This window comes from Oncorhynchus nerka, linkage group LG12, assembly GCF_034236695.1.
Source record: "Oncorhynchus nerka isolate Pitt River linkage group LG12, Oner_Uvic_2.0, whole genome shotgun sequence".
Lineage (NCBI taxonomy): Eukaryota > Metazoa > Chordata > Actinopteri > Salmoniformes > Salmonidae > Oncorhynchus > Oncorhynchus nerka.
The window spans coordinates 53,418,983-53,432,009 of NC_088407.1; the positions used below are offsets into that span (position 1 = coordinate 53,418,983).

At 47.5% G+C, this 13,027-nt stretch overlaps 1 protein-coding gene across 1 annotated transcript; it reads left to right on the top strand.

Annotated features, from left to right (window-relative positions):
- Positions 1 to 327: 327 nt before the first annotated feature.
- On the top strand, positions 328 to 12,042 carry rpap1 (RNA polymerase II associated protein 1). Its single transcript, XM_029675140.2, has 24 exons — positions 328 to 442; positions 951 to 1,125; positions 1,410 to 1,558; positions 1,661 to 1,753; positions 1,909 to 2,092; positions 2,304 to 2,468; positions 2,564 to 2,779; positions 3,354 to 3,469; positions 3,569 to 3,667; positions 3,753 to 3,854; positions 3,937 to 4,104; positions 4,202 to 4,381; positions 4,543 to 4,677; positions 4,806 to 4,976; positions 5,165 to 5,322; positions 6,127 to 6,297; positions 6,439 to 6,634; positions 7,668 to 7,777; positions 7,974 to 8,169; positions 8,404 to 8,541; positions 8,954 to 9,096; positions 10,335 to 11,106; positions 11,302 to 11,571; positions 11,696 to 12,042. Exons 2-24 carry the CDS (start codon positions 954 to 956, stop codon positions 11,843 to 11,845), a joined length of 4,254 nt encoding a protein of 1,417 aa, XP_029531000.2. The 5' UTR covers positions 328 to 442; positions 951 to 953; the 3' UTR covers positions 11,846 to 12,042.
- Positions 12,043 to 13,027: the final 985 nt, after the last annotated feature.

The window sequence follows — 13,027 nt, forward strand, 5'->3', positions numbered from 1 at the left end:
AAACGTTGACAAAGGGAAAAGTTTACAAAACTTAGTCCACTCTATTCGTAACAACTGTTTGTTTTGGAAACAGAACTGTATTGAGATCAAATGTTTATTCGATGATAAAATTGGTAGAATGTCGGCCAAAATCCATATTCTCCCACTGTCGACCACTGGGCTTCCTCTCATCACCATATTTGGTAGTAAGTAGAAACGTCAACCGATGCTTCATATTTATACATCCGGTGAAAAATCTGTCTCATTGTTCTAGCTGTGTTATTACTCTATTCTAGTGCATTCATGGTGGACTTTCTAATAACTTTTATTTTGAAGTCGGATTTGTGGGCGTCACACTTTCACAGGAAGTAACCGCCACCTTGTTAGTGGATGTTTTTGAGTTTTGCACTCACGTTGTGTACGGTTTTCTGTGAATTATAACCCAGAGGATTTCTTACTGAAGGTGAATTCAACAAATACATTGAAATTACATGTAGTTTTTAAATGTATGGCATTGCAACCGTCCCATATACTAAAGCAGGAATGCTCCGGCTGTAGCTAGCCAGCAAGCTAACGCCAACTAGCTACTTTGGCTAGCTAGCTAAGCACTTTGCGATCATGAACATGTCATGATCACTATTAGCTAGGTTATCAAGGCACGATCTCTGTTTATTAGCTGCTGGATCATTGCCTGTAAATTACAATGTTCTTGAACAGCTAGCTAAGCTAGTTAACATTCAAATTGCAGGAGAGGTGTTGACATGATATGGTGTACCATTAGGTGAGAGACGATGAGAATGTAATTGGTTGAAAGCTTAGTTAAAATGTTATTTTCTGATGTGGTAATAGTATAATATCACAGCCCTCTACCTAAACAAAGTAATACATAGCCATACACCGTATTGTGTGATACCCCACTATGTTTACAGCTAGTCAAATCCTTTTGTCTAAGATGTTCCTTTATCTGTAAGGGGATGATACGGCGTCCCAAGCCCACTGACTCGGAGGCTGACCTCCTAGAAGAGCAGGAGAGGTTTCTTGCCTCGGGGACCCCATCCACTGTCAATGTGGTCCGGCGGCCGGACAAGAGATCTGGAGACACCAATGGGGCTCAAGGAGACCAGAGAGATGTGGTCACAATCCAAGGTTCATAGGCTGTGTAAACAGTCAGCCCATTGCTGAACTTTTCTTTCCACTAATTGGTCTTTTGACCAATCACATAACATATTTTTACATCAGATCTTTTTCAGAGTTGGTCTGAATGGTAAAATATATATATATCAGAATTGGGCTGTCTCTGTAAACGCAGCCATAGTACGTCTGTCATACACCTTTTTGTAAGATAGTTGATTGTGTGTAGCGGGGAGCCCAAACACAACTTTAGGTTTTCTGATTGTTAATAATATGAGGCTGTGCATCTCTTTCTTTAGATCTTCCAGATGAGCTCCCCACTCTGACTCCTGCACCTCCCAAAAAGTCTCGCCTCAAAGTCGATCGTGTTCGCTTCGAGGATGAGGACCCAGAGGAGAGGTTGGACAGACATGACACGCACATCAGTGCTGTTCTATCTAAGATCATTGTGAGTGATACTCTCGCCATCTATCTCCTGCTCAGCAGAGCCACACACAGTTCTGTTTGTGTCTCAACCTCAACTCCTACACTTTTGCCTCTCTTCCCGTAGGAAAGGGACACTAGCACTACACCAGTGTCCTTACCAGCATTCACAGGCCTTGCTTTTCCTAAAGTATTACACCGGCCTGAGATGGAGAGCATGGTAGGAGCTCAATTGCTCAGTTTTGTTATGAGGATCAATCAGTTACTACAGAATTGACCTCATACTATATGTGGTACAATTAATCCAGAATGGTGCTTCACAAGTTATGGATACACACACAAACTATTCCTCTAAACTATGTTATGTTACACTAGGTTCCAGCTGCTGGTGAAAAGAGGAGCATTTTTGCCCGACAGATTGCAGCACAGAGAATAAAAGAGGGAAATACCTCTTTATACTTTGCACCAGAATCCAGGGGTCAAACATCTGGACCCAAGGTGCTGAACCTCTCTCCAGAGTCCACCATGGAGATGGATCAACCTCCCTCTAGACTTGACAGTAAGTACCAGACTTCCAGTAATTCATTTCATAAAGTTGAAAAGAATGTATTCCTGGCAGACAATAATTTGTACTTTGATGTCTACTCTGAAGGCCCAACTTGGCTCACACTGAATGGGATGGCCTGTTTGGTTTTGTACTGTCCCACTTGCCAGCCAATACTAAACTGTTCAGTTGGGAAAACTTGCTCATGTCTCTCTTTTTCTTCCAGGATTCAGTGCAATGGCGGGCCCCAAGCTGGTATCCGGCCAGGGACTTGGTGGGTCAGACAGTACAGTAGAAATGCTGAAGATCCATCAGGAGAACCAGGCCAAACTACAGGCCATGTCTAATGGTGAAATCCTGGAGGAGCAGAAAAGGCTGCTGGGTCAGCTAGGTAGGCACATGTTGCTATTTGAGGATTGTGTGCTGTGTTTGGTAAGGCTATGACGTGAGCCTTTTAAACCTTCAATCATATTGTGTACCTCTCAGATCCCAGATGTGTTGACTTTGTGAGGTCTCGTAAGGCACAGGGAGCCCTAGCCTCTGCCCCACAGCCGTCCACCTCCCGGGATGAGAGAATTGGGGAATTGCGTCTACAAGAAACCGTCATGATAGGCGCCAAGAAGCCAGAGCAGAAACCTCTGGAGGTAGAGATGGAGAGAGAGGAAGATGAGGATGAACCAACCCCCCAACCGCCAATGAAAGGTAGAAGACATTATACCAATGTGCTGTAACTCCATTATGAATTAGCTAGAGAGCCTGCCTCTGCACTGTCAGTCCTAGCACACCTGGATGTCTGCCAACTGTTTCCCCTCTCAGCTAATTGCACAAGTCATTTCGTATTGCAGAAAAAAGACGTCTTAGAGCTCCGTGACTAGAATACCGGGGCTGAACACTGATTTAAATCTGCCTGATTAGAAGGAAGCTGGCCAAATTCAGATTCACTTTGTGTAATGGAGATCGTGGGGGAAAGCCCAAGACATACTGTATGAACATGGAGGAAGAATTATTGTCCATTTCTGGACCACAGTGCGTGCCTACTGTATTTTGGATTGTTTTCAGACAGCAATGCCAGCATTACAAGCTTTTATTATCCATTACACTGATAGGAGAGAAATGTATGACTGAGGTGCTAGAGTAACTCTAGATGCATTCGAGTTACCCCAAAACATGGTTTTGATTCAGATCTTGATCATTTTGGATATTTAGCCCATGAAGTGCTTTACAAATTGTGCTAAATATCGTACTAATGATGCATTACCACCGTGTATCTCTCCAGAGGAGGACCTGCCAGTCAAGCCTCAGAAGGAGTGGGTGCACATGGACAAGCTGGAGCCAGAGAAACTGGAATGGATCAGGGACCTGCCTGCCCCCAGACGGAAAGGAACCAAGCAGGTACTAACTACTGTTTACACGGAACACTTTGTCAAGAGATGCGAGGAGCTTGTGTGTTTGTCTCACCTAGTGACTATCACTGTGCCTCTGCGCTGACAGGCCATGCTGGCTCGCTTTGACTTTGCCGGAACCCTGATCCCGCCTACAGAGGACCTGCCCACCCACCTTGGTCTTCACCACCACGGAGAGGAGCCTGAGGTCAGCATAGTGCACTAACACACACATCTCCTGGAAGTTTTTCCAGAGAATACGCCTGTTGATGTCTTCTCTCTGTCTCCCTCAGCTGGCTGGTTACTCCCTGCAGGAGCTCTTCCTTCTCTCTCGTAGTCAGGTGATCCAGCAGCGGCGCCTGGCACTCAACACTCTGGCCCACGTCCTCACCAAGGTACTGCCTGTCAATCAGTTCGATCACATCAAAAGACAGTTGAATCTCCTTTAATTAACATTGGAGATCGGTGTTCCTGTAGGCGCGGGCTGGCGAGTTTGCAGCCGCTCTCAGGGGCAGTGTGGTGTCCACTCTGCTGGATGCTGGCCTTCTCTTCCTGCTGCGCTTCTCACTGGACGATAATGTGGAGGGAGTGGTGTCCGCCGCCGTACACGCACTCCGAGCCCTCCTGGTGTCCTCAGACGACGAGGTAAGAGACCTTGCTTACAGTGCACTTTGTATCATCACCACTAGAGTGTACCACGGTGAGAGAGAAAAAATGGATCTTTGTCCCTGTCTTGTTTCAGGATTGTCTGGACAGCACTCTCTCATGGTTCCGTGGGCTGGCCTCTTTTCCTCTACTGCCCACTGCTCAGGAAGAGGAGGATGAGGAAGACGAGGGGCTGCCTGAGGTCATGAGAGAGACTGCGCAAGAGAAGGAAGAGAAGAAGACTGATCATGACGTGGCCAGGAATGATGTCATTAAGGTGACTAGAGAGCAGACTGATTAATCATCCCAACACTCCGTTATCTCTCCACTATCGCTCGCTCTGTGATTCTGCACCTCAATGTCTTTACACCCTGTGGAGTAGTGCTAGGGATAAATGCATTGTGTAAAGATGTCGGCTGTGTTGGTTCTCTGTCTCAGGGTTTACTGAGGATGAAGCTGCTTCCTAGGCTCCGCTACATCCTCGAGGTGATCCGCCCGTCACCCAGGGTGGTCCAGGACGTGCTGGGAGTCCTGATCCGAATCGCCAGACACTCCTCCTCTGCAGCCACTCAGGTAACATCAACGACACTGCCCACAATGCCCTCTGGCATATCTCTGCCACTCTCTGGTTTTATTAGCTCTAAGCCTCTTGACATGAGTTAACATTTGTAGTATGACTACTATCTGGACTGCCACTGCAGGTCTTGGACTGCCCTCGTCTGATGGGGACTGTTATGTCAGAGTTCCTGCCCTGCTCCTGGACAGTGCCTGCCTCACCCACGCCCCAGTCTGCATATGGACTGCCCGTGGCCAATGCCATGAAGCTGCTACGCGTCCTGGCCACCACTGGCAGGCACGCCTGTGCCAGGCTGGTAAGTTTGGAGAGAGTTTTCAAACCCAACTGCCAGCTTACCTCATGTAGTAATGCTACACTTAGCCTTCTTCTGTTGGGTAACTTCAATATGATGGAGTGATGCATAAGTGTTTTATGATCTTGATGTGATATATGATCTTGTCTAATAGACTAGTAGAATGAAGTCACCCTGACTGTGTTCCCCAGCTGAACTCTCTAGGTGCGCGGGAGCGTCTGTCTCGTCTGCTTGCCCCAGAGCCCAGCGAGCTGCTGCTGGAGCCAGAAGAGGCCTTGAGGGTCAGCACTGAGGCCTACCGGCTGTGGGCCGTTGCAGCCAGCTACGGACAGGCCTGTAACCTGTACACGTGAGTCACTGGTCTTCAAACCCCCAAACATCACCTACACGGAGTGTACAAGACATTAGGAACACCTTCCTAATATTTAGTTGCACCCCCTCAGAACAGCCTCAATTCATCAGGGCATGAACTCAGGGTGTTGAAAGCGTTCTACAGGGATTCTGGCCCATGTTGACTCCAATGATTCCCACAGTTGTGTCAAGTTGGGCTGGTTGTCCTTTTAAGTGGTGGACCATTTTTGATACACACAGGAAACTGTTGGAACGTTAAAAAAAACAGCGACGTTGCAGTTCTTGATACACACAAACCGGTGCGCCTGGCAACTACTACCATACCCTGTTCAAAGGTACTGAAATATTTTGTCTTGCCCATTCACCCTCTGAATGGCACACATACACAATCCATGTCTCAAGGCTTAAACATCTTTCTTTGACCTGTCTCCTCCCCTTCATCTACACTAATGGAAGTGGATTTAACAAGTGACATTGATAAAGGATCATAGCTTTCACCTGGTCAGTTTATGTCATGGAAAGAGCAACGGTCCCTAATGTTTTGCACACTCAGTGTCTATCTCTAGGCTCCTGGGGGATGGTGGGGCCGTAATAAGCCATCTGGACACGCTGTGTTAAAAACACAGTATTCCTCCTAATTTCATGTTCAAAGGTATTGCTCAATACCACAGACAACCCAGATCAGATGGGTTTAATTGCTTGGTGTTAGATTATACATGGCAGGAAAAGCTGCGTCAAAAACAAGTCTGTCCCTCAGGGTGAAAAGTACAGCAGCACATCTTCTTCCCTCTACCATTACCAGGGACCTGTACCCCATCCTGGTGAGAGTATTGCAGTCTGCCCACCGGCCCCGGCGCCCCTCAGAGCCCCTGTTGCCTCTGGAGCTCCACAGGCTCCAGGCCCTCCTCACTCTGCTCACACAGGTCACACATACCGCCGGCTGCCATCAAGAGCTGCAGGCTGGCCTGGTCAGGTAACACACACTCTGGATCTCTACCACTTCTAGCTGTGTTCACTCCTGCAGCTTTGACGCGTTTCATGCGACTCCATGATGTGCTGCTTTGTATTGATAGCCATTGGATTCAACAGTGGCAAACCTCTACTTTCACTACAGTTCCCAGGGGGACGAGTGTCCTCCCCCACCGCCGGTGACGTGGGGTCATGTGACAGGTCTGCAGCCCACAGTGCTGGGGCTGCTGAAGGGCTGTGTGAGAACCCTGGGGGAGCCAGTCCAGAGGGAGAGCACCCTGAGACTGGTGCCGGCCTACCTTGTCTACATGGGGGCCTTCTACTCCCAGCTCTCCATCCAGGTGACTGTATAAAAACTATAGCAGTACTCAACAAGGGAATTAAAAGATCAGACCAGAATTGTATCTAAATAGTCCTAACTGCCTGTCCTCGTCGTCCTTCATCAGTACAGATTGGAAATAGGCTTCCACTACACTACAGTGCTGTGATTTAAAATATTTGCCCCCTTTCTGATGTTCTGTTTTCAGATCTTCAACCAAAACCTAATATTAAAGGGAACCTGAGTGAACAAATAACACATTTGATACTTATTTCATTTATTTAATAAACAAAGTTATGCAATACCCAATTCCCCTTGTGAGAAAGTAATTGCCCCCTTTACACTCAATAACCGGTTGTCCCACATTGAGCTGCAATTACTGCAACCAAACGCTTCCTGTAGTTGTCAATCAGTCTCTCACATCGCTGTGGAGGAATTTTGTCCCATCTCTTCCACGCAGAACTGCTTTAACTTGGAAACATTTGTGGGCTTTCAAGCATGAACTGCTCGTTTCAGGTTCTGCCACATCTCAATCGGATTTAGGTCTGGACTTTGACTAGGCCATTCAAAAACGTGAAATGTCTTGCTTTTCGGCCATTCTGATATAGACATGCCTGTTTGTTTTAGATTATTGTCTTGCTGCATGACCCAGCTGTGCTTCAGCACACGGATGGGTGGCCTGACATTCCCCTTTTAAAAGTCTCTGATACAGAACAGAAAGGTGCTTCCAGGTGCTTTTTGGCAAACTTAAGTCTACTTTTTGGACGACTTTGTCTGCCGAAAAACCAAACACTGCATTCCACAGTAAGAACCTCATACCAACGGTCAAGAATACGTTGCTGCCTCAGGACTTGGACGACTTGCCATCATTAAAGAAACTGCTATGTATCACGGAATGTCAGGCCATCCAACCATGAGCTGAAGCGAAGCTGGATCATGCGGCAAGACAATGATCCAAAGCACACAACCAAGTCTACTGCAAAAATAGAGAAAAATCATTGGCCAGATCATTGCTTTTACTCATCGTCTCTAATCTGGTGCGCCAACCCTTTCAGAGCTCGTTCAATCCAGTGGAGTGTCTGCAGGAGCTGGAGATGCTGACCTCAGAGGTTCTTCTCCCTCTGCTGTCCCACGAGGCTGTTCACAGCCTGATTAACAACCTCAAGTGAGTCCCATCTACTTAGAAGCATAGGGCTACATCTGTGGTGATTTACTCCCTTACTGCAGAGCTTAATGGAGGGGATGTTGCTTTTTCTGTGTGGTTAATGCTTTTTCTGTCTGGCCCCTGATCTAGTGCTGTAGGATGATACTCTGGGAGTGTGTCGTCTCTCTGTTGTGATCTATCTGTGTTGTGTTCCCAGGTGTAGTTCGGCAGTATGTAACCCTCAGTCCTGCTGCCCCGCCCCTGAGACCATCCCCAGTCTGCCTGGTCTGCACTGCGCCGGGTGGACGTCTGCTGGGGGTCTACCTGGACCCAACTCCCCCTTCCCCCTCATTACCTCCCTGTGCTATCTCCTGGACACCCTCACCAGCATCCACAGAGGCCTGGTCCGCAAAGTACGTCCTTATGAAGCTGTGGTTACTCTCTGAATGTGACTTTTATCTCTCCGGTGTAAACCACAAGCGTTTAGTGTTGTTCTGCGTGGATCGGAATGGATATCTGCCACCATCTAGTGGTTGATTCTGAGATGTGTAGGAAACAATTCACATTCATGTCTTTGTCTTCTTACTTTACAGTGGGCTAGTGGGCCTAGGACTAATCTCTCTCCTATGTTCTCTGTCTCTGTTCAGTTCAGCTCCCTCCTTCTCTTTGAGGCTGTGCTAGGATACCTGCGTGGCTGTGGCCAAGCCAAGCCTACCCTGTCTCATTGGGTCCTGCGTCATGAACACCACCTGCTCTACCTGCTGCTGAGGCTGGCCTGTAGACTGGTAGTGTATAGAGCCCAACTTCCATCACTCAGTCTTAGGATAGTCTGAGTACCAGTCTGTTTAGCTATCATTCCACTTCTTTCCACTCCTGCCATGCTAAACATCACCTTTGGCATTTGACCCGGAGTACAAGGAGTGGAATGTTAGCCAAACAGACTGGTACCCATATAGTCATTCAGGGTCATGCTGTTTATCATCGCCCAGTAGGCTCATCTTGTGTTGTCATTGAGTCACTTTGTATCTCAGACCAGTGATTCTGTTAAGAGGTGCATATGTACATCTGATGTCTCCGCTTGTTGTCACTTGACAAGTTCCTCCGTTAAATATTTCAGATACAGATAGTTTGCCATGATCATCTTTGTGTGATTTGGACATTTTGGATGAGTTACCTTTTTGTACTCAATGCTTCCAGGTTCCAACTGACCCAGAGGTGGCCAAGCATGCTGCCCTGTTTCACCACGTGTCTCTGGTAATGCTTCCCTGGCTATTACCTGGCAGTGAATACCTGGCCCATGAACTCATGGCCACCATGGTCTTCAACCAAGACTTCATACCGTGAGTCTTTTAGTGATACTCTCTCCATTACTCAATAGGCCATAGGTTTCGAAGCCGTTAGACTAGAGGTAGAAGTCTTCCCAGAGGCAATGAAGCTTTTTTTTTTTTTAATAATTCCTTTTTTCAAACAATTATCACATTTCATACGGACATGATATGTGACAAGGTAATGAGGTTCTCTCATTTTCTTTTTTGCCAAGTTCTGTTGAAAGCGAATGCTCTCACGAGCGTTGTCTATGGAATTAGGAAGGTTCCCCGGGGCAAATGTACATACATGGTGGCCTCTCCTCACAGCAGCATTGCCAACCCAAAAGGAGTTCTCCTCCAGTTAAGTTTCATAAAACAGAACTTAAACTCTGGAATTCCATTGTAGTGAAATATTTGAGGTGCAGGGCCAGAAGATACATTGTTGTTGAAAGAGGAGATGTACTTCAGCCAGGGTGGTTTGCAGTGCATTAAACGTATGCCCAAATTTGAAATGTTGGGGGGTGGGTGGGGGGGGCTTGTTGATTCATTGCAAATGTATGTAGTTTATGGCAGGGGTGGGATGCTCGTGGGCATTGTGCACCATGTGCAATAGAGTGGTTTATGTTTACACCGCATCTGTTCTGCTAAGCACACAATTTTTTTCCTCTTTAAACAAATTCTGACATTCTGTTTTGTTTTTACATTTCCATTGTCTGGATCTAATTTGTTTTTAGAAATAAATGCGAAGCAGGTTTTCAAAAGGTCATGACTAAGGGCTTTGATCTCAAGTCCACATAAAGTGCACTGTTTTTTTCCCCCTCAGGGTGGGACTTTTCTGCGTTATGTATAGACCTGGGTTCAAACAGTGTTTGAACCCAGCTCAAGTATATGATAGAAAATAAATATACCTACTAAATAATTATACCTACTATTGAACCCAGGTCTGCTATGCAGATGGGCTATTTAGAACACATGGTAATCTCTTTTGTATTTTGTCAGTGTTGAGTGAGAGGACTATGACTATAAATCCTTTTCCAACAGGATATTAAGCTATATCATGCTAAGCCATCTCGCATTATATCGAGGTTGCACCAAATAGTAGCCTCCGGAGCTATATCCTGACCTTTTCACTTTAAGTTAGATCACTGCTCCATAGCTGGTATTCCTCTGATGCCACTGCCAACCTGCCTCATTAGTCTTTTTGTAAAGGACCTATTGTATTTGAACTCAGTGCTGTATAGCTCAACTATTCCATTCTCCCTGTCTTCCAGAGAGGGTCAGATTGGAGGGCCTGAGGCTGCAGAGATGTCTGAGCTGCGGGTCCAGGAGCGCTCCTCCCCTCCCCTCCAGACCCTGGGTCCTCTGCTGAGGGAAGCCTGTGTCCAGCTGCCCTCTGTCCGGGGCTGCTACCTCTTCCACCTGGCCCACATGGAGCCCTCTGTCCTCTCCTCCAGGGACTTCCACTTGGGCAGAACGCCCTGGCTCAACACCCAGCTCCTCCCAGAACTTTCTGGACCCTTCCTCCCCTCCGATTGGCCCTTCCTGCCACTCGTCAGCCTGTACGAGCGGGCGGGTGCACCGGACGGAGGGGGCCTGCAGGTGGAGTCGCTCCCTGCGGGGGCAGTGCAGTCGGTCACACACTGCCTGCAGTGGCTGCTGCTGCTGGAGGTCTGGAGGGAGGATGCCCTCAGGGTGGTACTGCCTGTAGCCAAGCTGGCCCGTCTGGCTTGTATCTTCCTGTGCTCCAGTGATCTTTTCATGGAGATGCCTGTCCAGAGGCTGACCTGGGCTCTCTTCAGGCTGCTCACCAGGCCCTCTCAGCTGGAGGCTCTGGACCTCAACTCCCCTCCTACAGGCCTGGCCTCCTTCAATGACCTCTATTCTGCCCTGGTGGGGCAGTTTGAGGCGGTGTCATTCGGGGACCCCCTGTTTGGCTGTGTCATCCTCCTGCCTCTGCAGAGGCGCTTCAGTGTCACCATGAGGCTGACTCTGTTTGGGGAGCACGTGGGCCTGCTGCGCTCCCTAGGGGTAACTCTGGAACAGGTGAGAGGGAGGCTGGTTAACACACTGGGTTGAATGTTGCGGTAGAGAGCACAGGGTACATTATTGTGTAGACAGCCAGTAGATGGTGGTCTTGGGGCTCTTGTCACTTGCTGCAACGTTGTGCCATTTGACAATGTGTCTAAAACATGTGACATAAAGAGAGGCTAAATGAGCCCCTCTCTCTGTTCCTCCTAGTTGGCCATCCCTATGGAGAGGTTCACGTCACCCCCGGAGGACTCTCTCCCTCTGCTGCGCCTCTACTTCCGGGCGCTGGTGACAGGGACACTGAGGCTGTGCTGGTGTCCTGTGCTCTACGTGGTGGCTCTGTCCCACCTCAACACCTTCATCTTCTCTCAGGACGCAGCGTCACAGGTACAGAGCACGCCACAGGCCCAGGGTGTGGACCAGCAGGTGGAAACAGCTCGTCGTAGCCTCCTGAGGAAGACTCACTACCTCACTGATGAGGTACACACTCACTCGCCTTCCCCCGGGGTCTTTCATCTCTCCACTGCTCCTGACTCCTTCCCCACAGCCTTCTTATCCTCCTGTCATTCCTCCTCTCCCCTAACATCTGTCCTATCCTATCTAGGTGTTGAGGAGCCACCTGCTGCTGTTTAGGCTGCCCCAGAAAGACGCTGAGCTGGGCTTTAACACTTACGACCAGCTGCCTCCCATCCGGCAACGCAGGCTGGAGAGTGTTCTGGGGACCCAGGGGACGAGCGATAGCAAGGGGGAATGAGGACAGAGAGGAAGGGGGGACAGATCGTGGCTCTCATTTGGAGCGCCGTGGTCATGCCAAGGGTACCAGGTCCAAGAGGGCTTTACTGGAAACAGTGTGTAGGGATAAAGAGAGTGCTGTAAAGGTGCCTGGAATTGTCTGTCAAAACTGCGTCTGTATTTTGAATAAAGATGCTTTTGTATGTATATGTAACTTCAGCACTGTTGGAGAAGTTAATTTGTCTTTTATTACATTTAAGTCATTTAGCAGACAATCTTAGCCAGAGCGACTTACAGGAGCAATTTGATTTAAGCACTTTGGCTCAAGGGCACATCGTCAGATTTTTCACCTAGTTGGCTCGTGGATTTGAACCAGTGACCCTAACGCTCTCAACCGCTAGGCTACCTGCGGCATAGCTTTAGGACACATCGGGAGTCTGTGTATTGGTTGGACTCCCTGAGTTGTGAATCGTTCTGGTGGGCCGTGACCGAGAATAACCCTACCACAATATAGCCGACTACGTCAACAACAAAAATCCTGTCAACGAAGGCATTTGTATAATCTCAATGAACTCTACTTACCAGCCATAAAGTGAAATGACTCTTGCTGTCAAATAAACTTCTCAATCCAATTTTTGTCCGAACCACACCATATACGCGTGAAGTGCGTGGTCTAATGGCAGCTTGGTGTCTAACTCAAGGAATATGGTGCTGTTCAGACAAAAGTTGGATTCAGACGCTTTTTTTTTAATACCGGGGGACATATTTCACTTTACAAATACAGCTTCTTGAGGTTATTCATATGCCTTTGTTGACAGGAAACATTTTCTTGATGAAGCCCGCTATATTGTTGTAGCGCAAGTTTGGGTGGGTTACTTTCTAAATGTAATCCGTTACAGTTACTAGTTACCTGTCCAAAATTGTAATCAGTAACGTAACTTTTGGATTACCCAAACTCAGTAACATAATCTGATTACATTCCATTACTTTTAGATTACTTTCCCCTTAAGAGGCATTAGAAGACAAAAATGTATGTTACCAATTGAACGACATCTATTGTAGGATAAATCCATGTTAAAGTTTACATAGCTGGTTAAATGGATGTTACATTTTACTTTATGGGTTGGTTATGTAGGCTTCTTCTAACACATCGCTTTCCAGTACATATAATATTATTAAATTATATCTTTACATTAATATGTAT

Coding starts and splice junctions, on each gene's coding strand:
- rpap1 (XM_029675140.2), top strand. CDS start 954: ATGATACGGCGTCCCAAGCCCACTGACTCGGAGGCTGACCTCCTAGAA. Junction 2,469..2,563: donor AAGGCTGCTGGGTCAGCTAG/GTAGGCACATGT, acceptor TGTACCTCTCAG/ATCCCAGATGTGTTGACTTT. Junction 6,635..7,667: donor ACTCCCAGCTCTCCATCCAG/GTGACTGTATAA, acceptor CAACCCTTTCAG/AGCTCGTTCAATCCAGTGGA.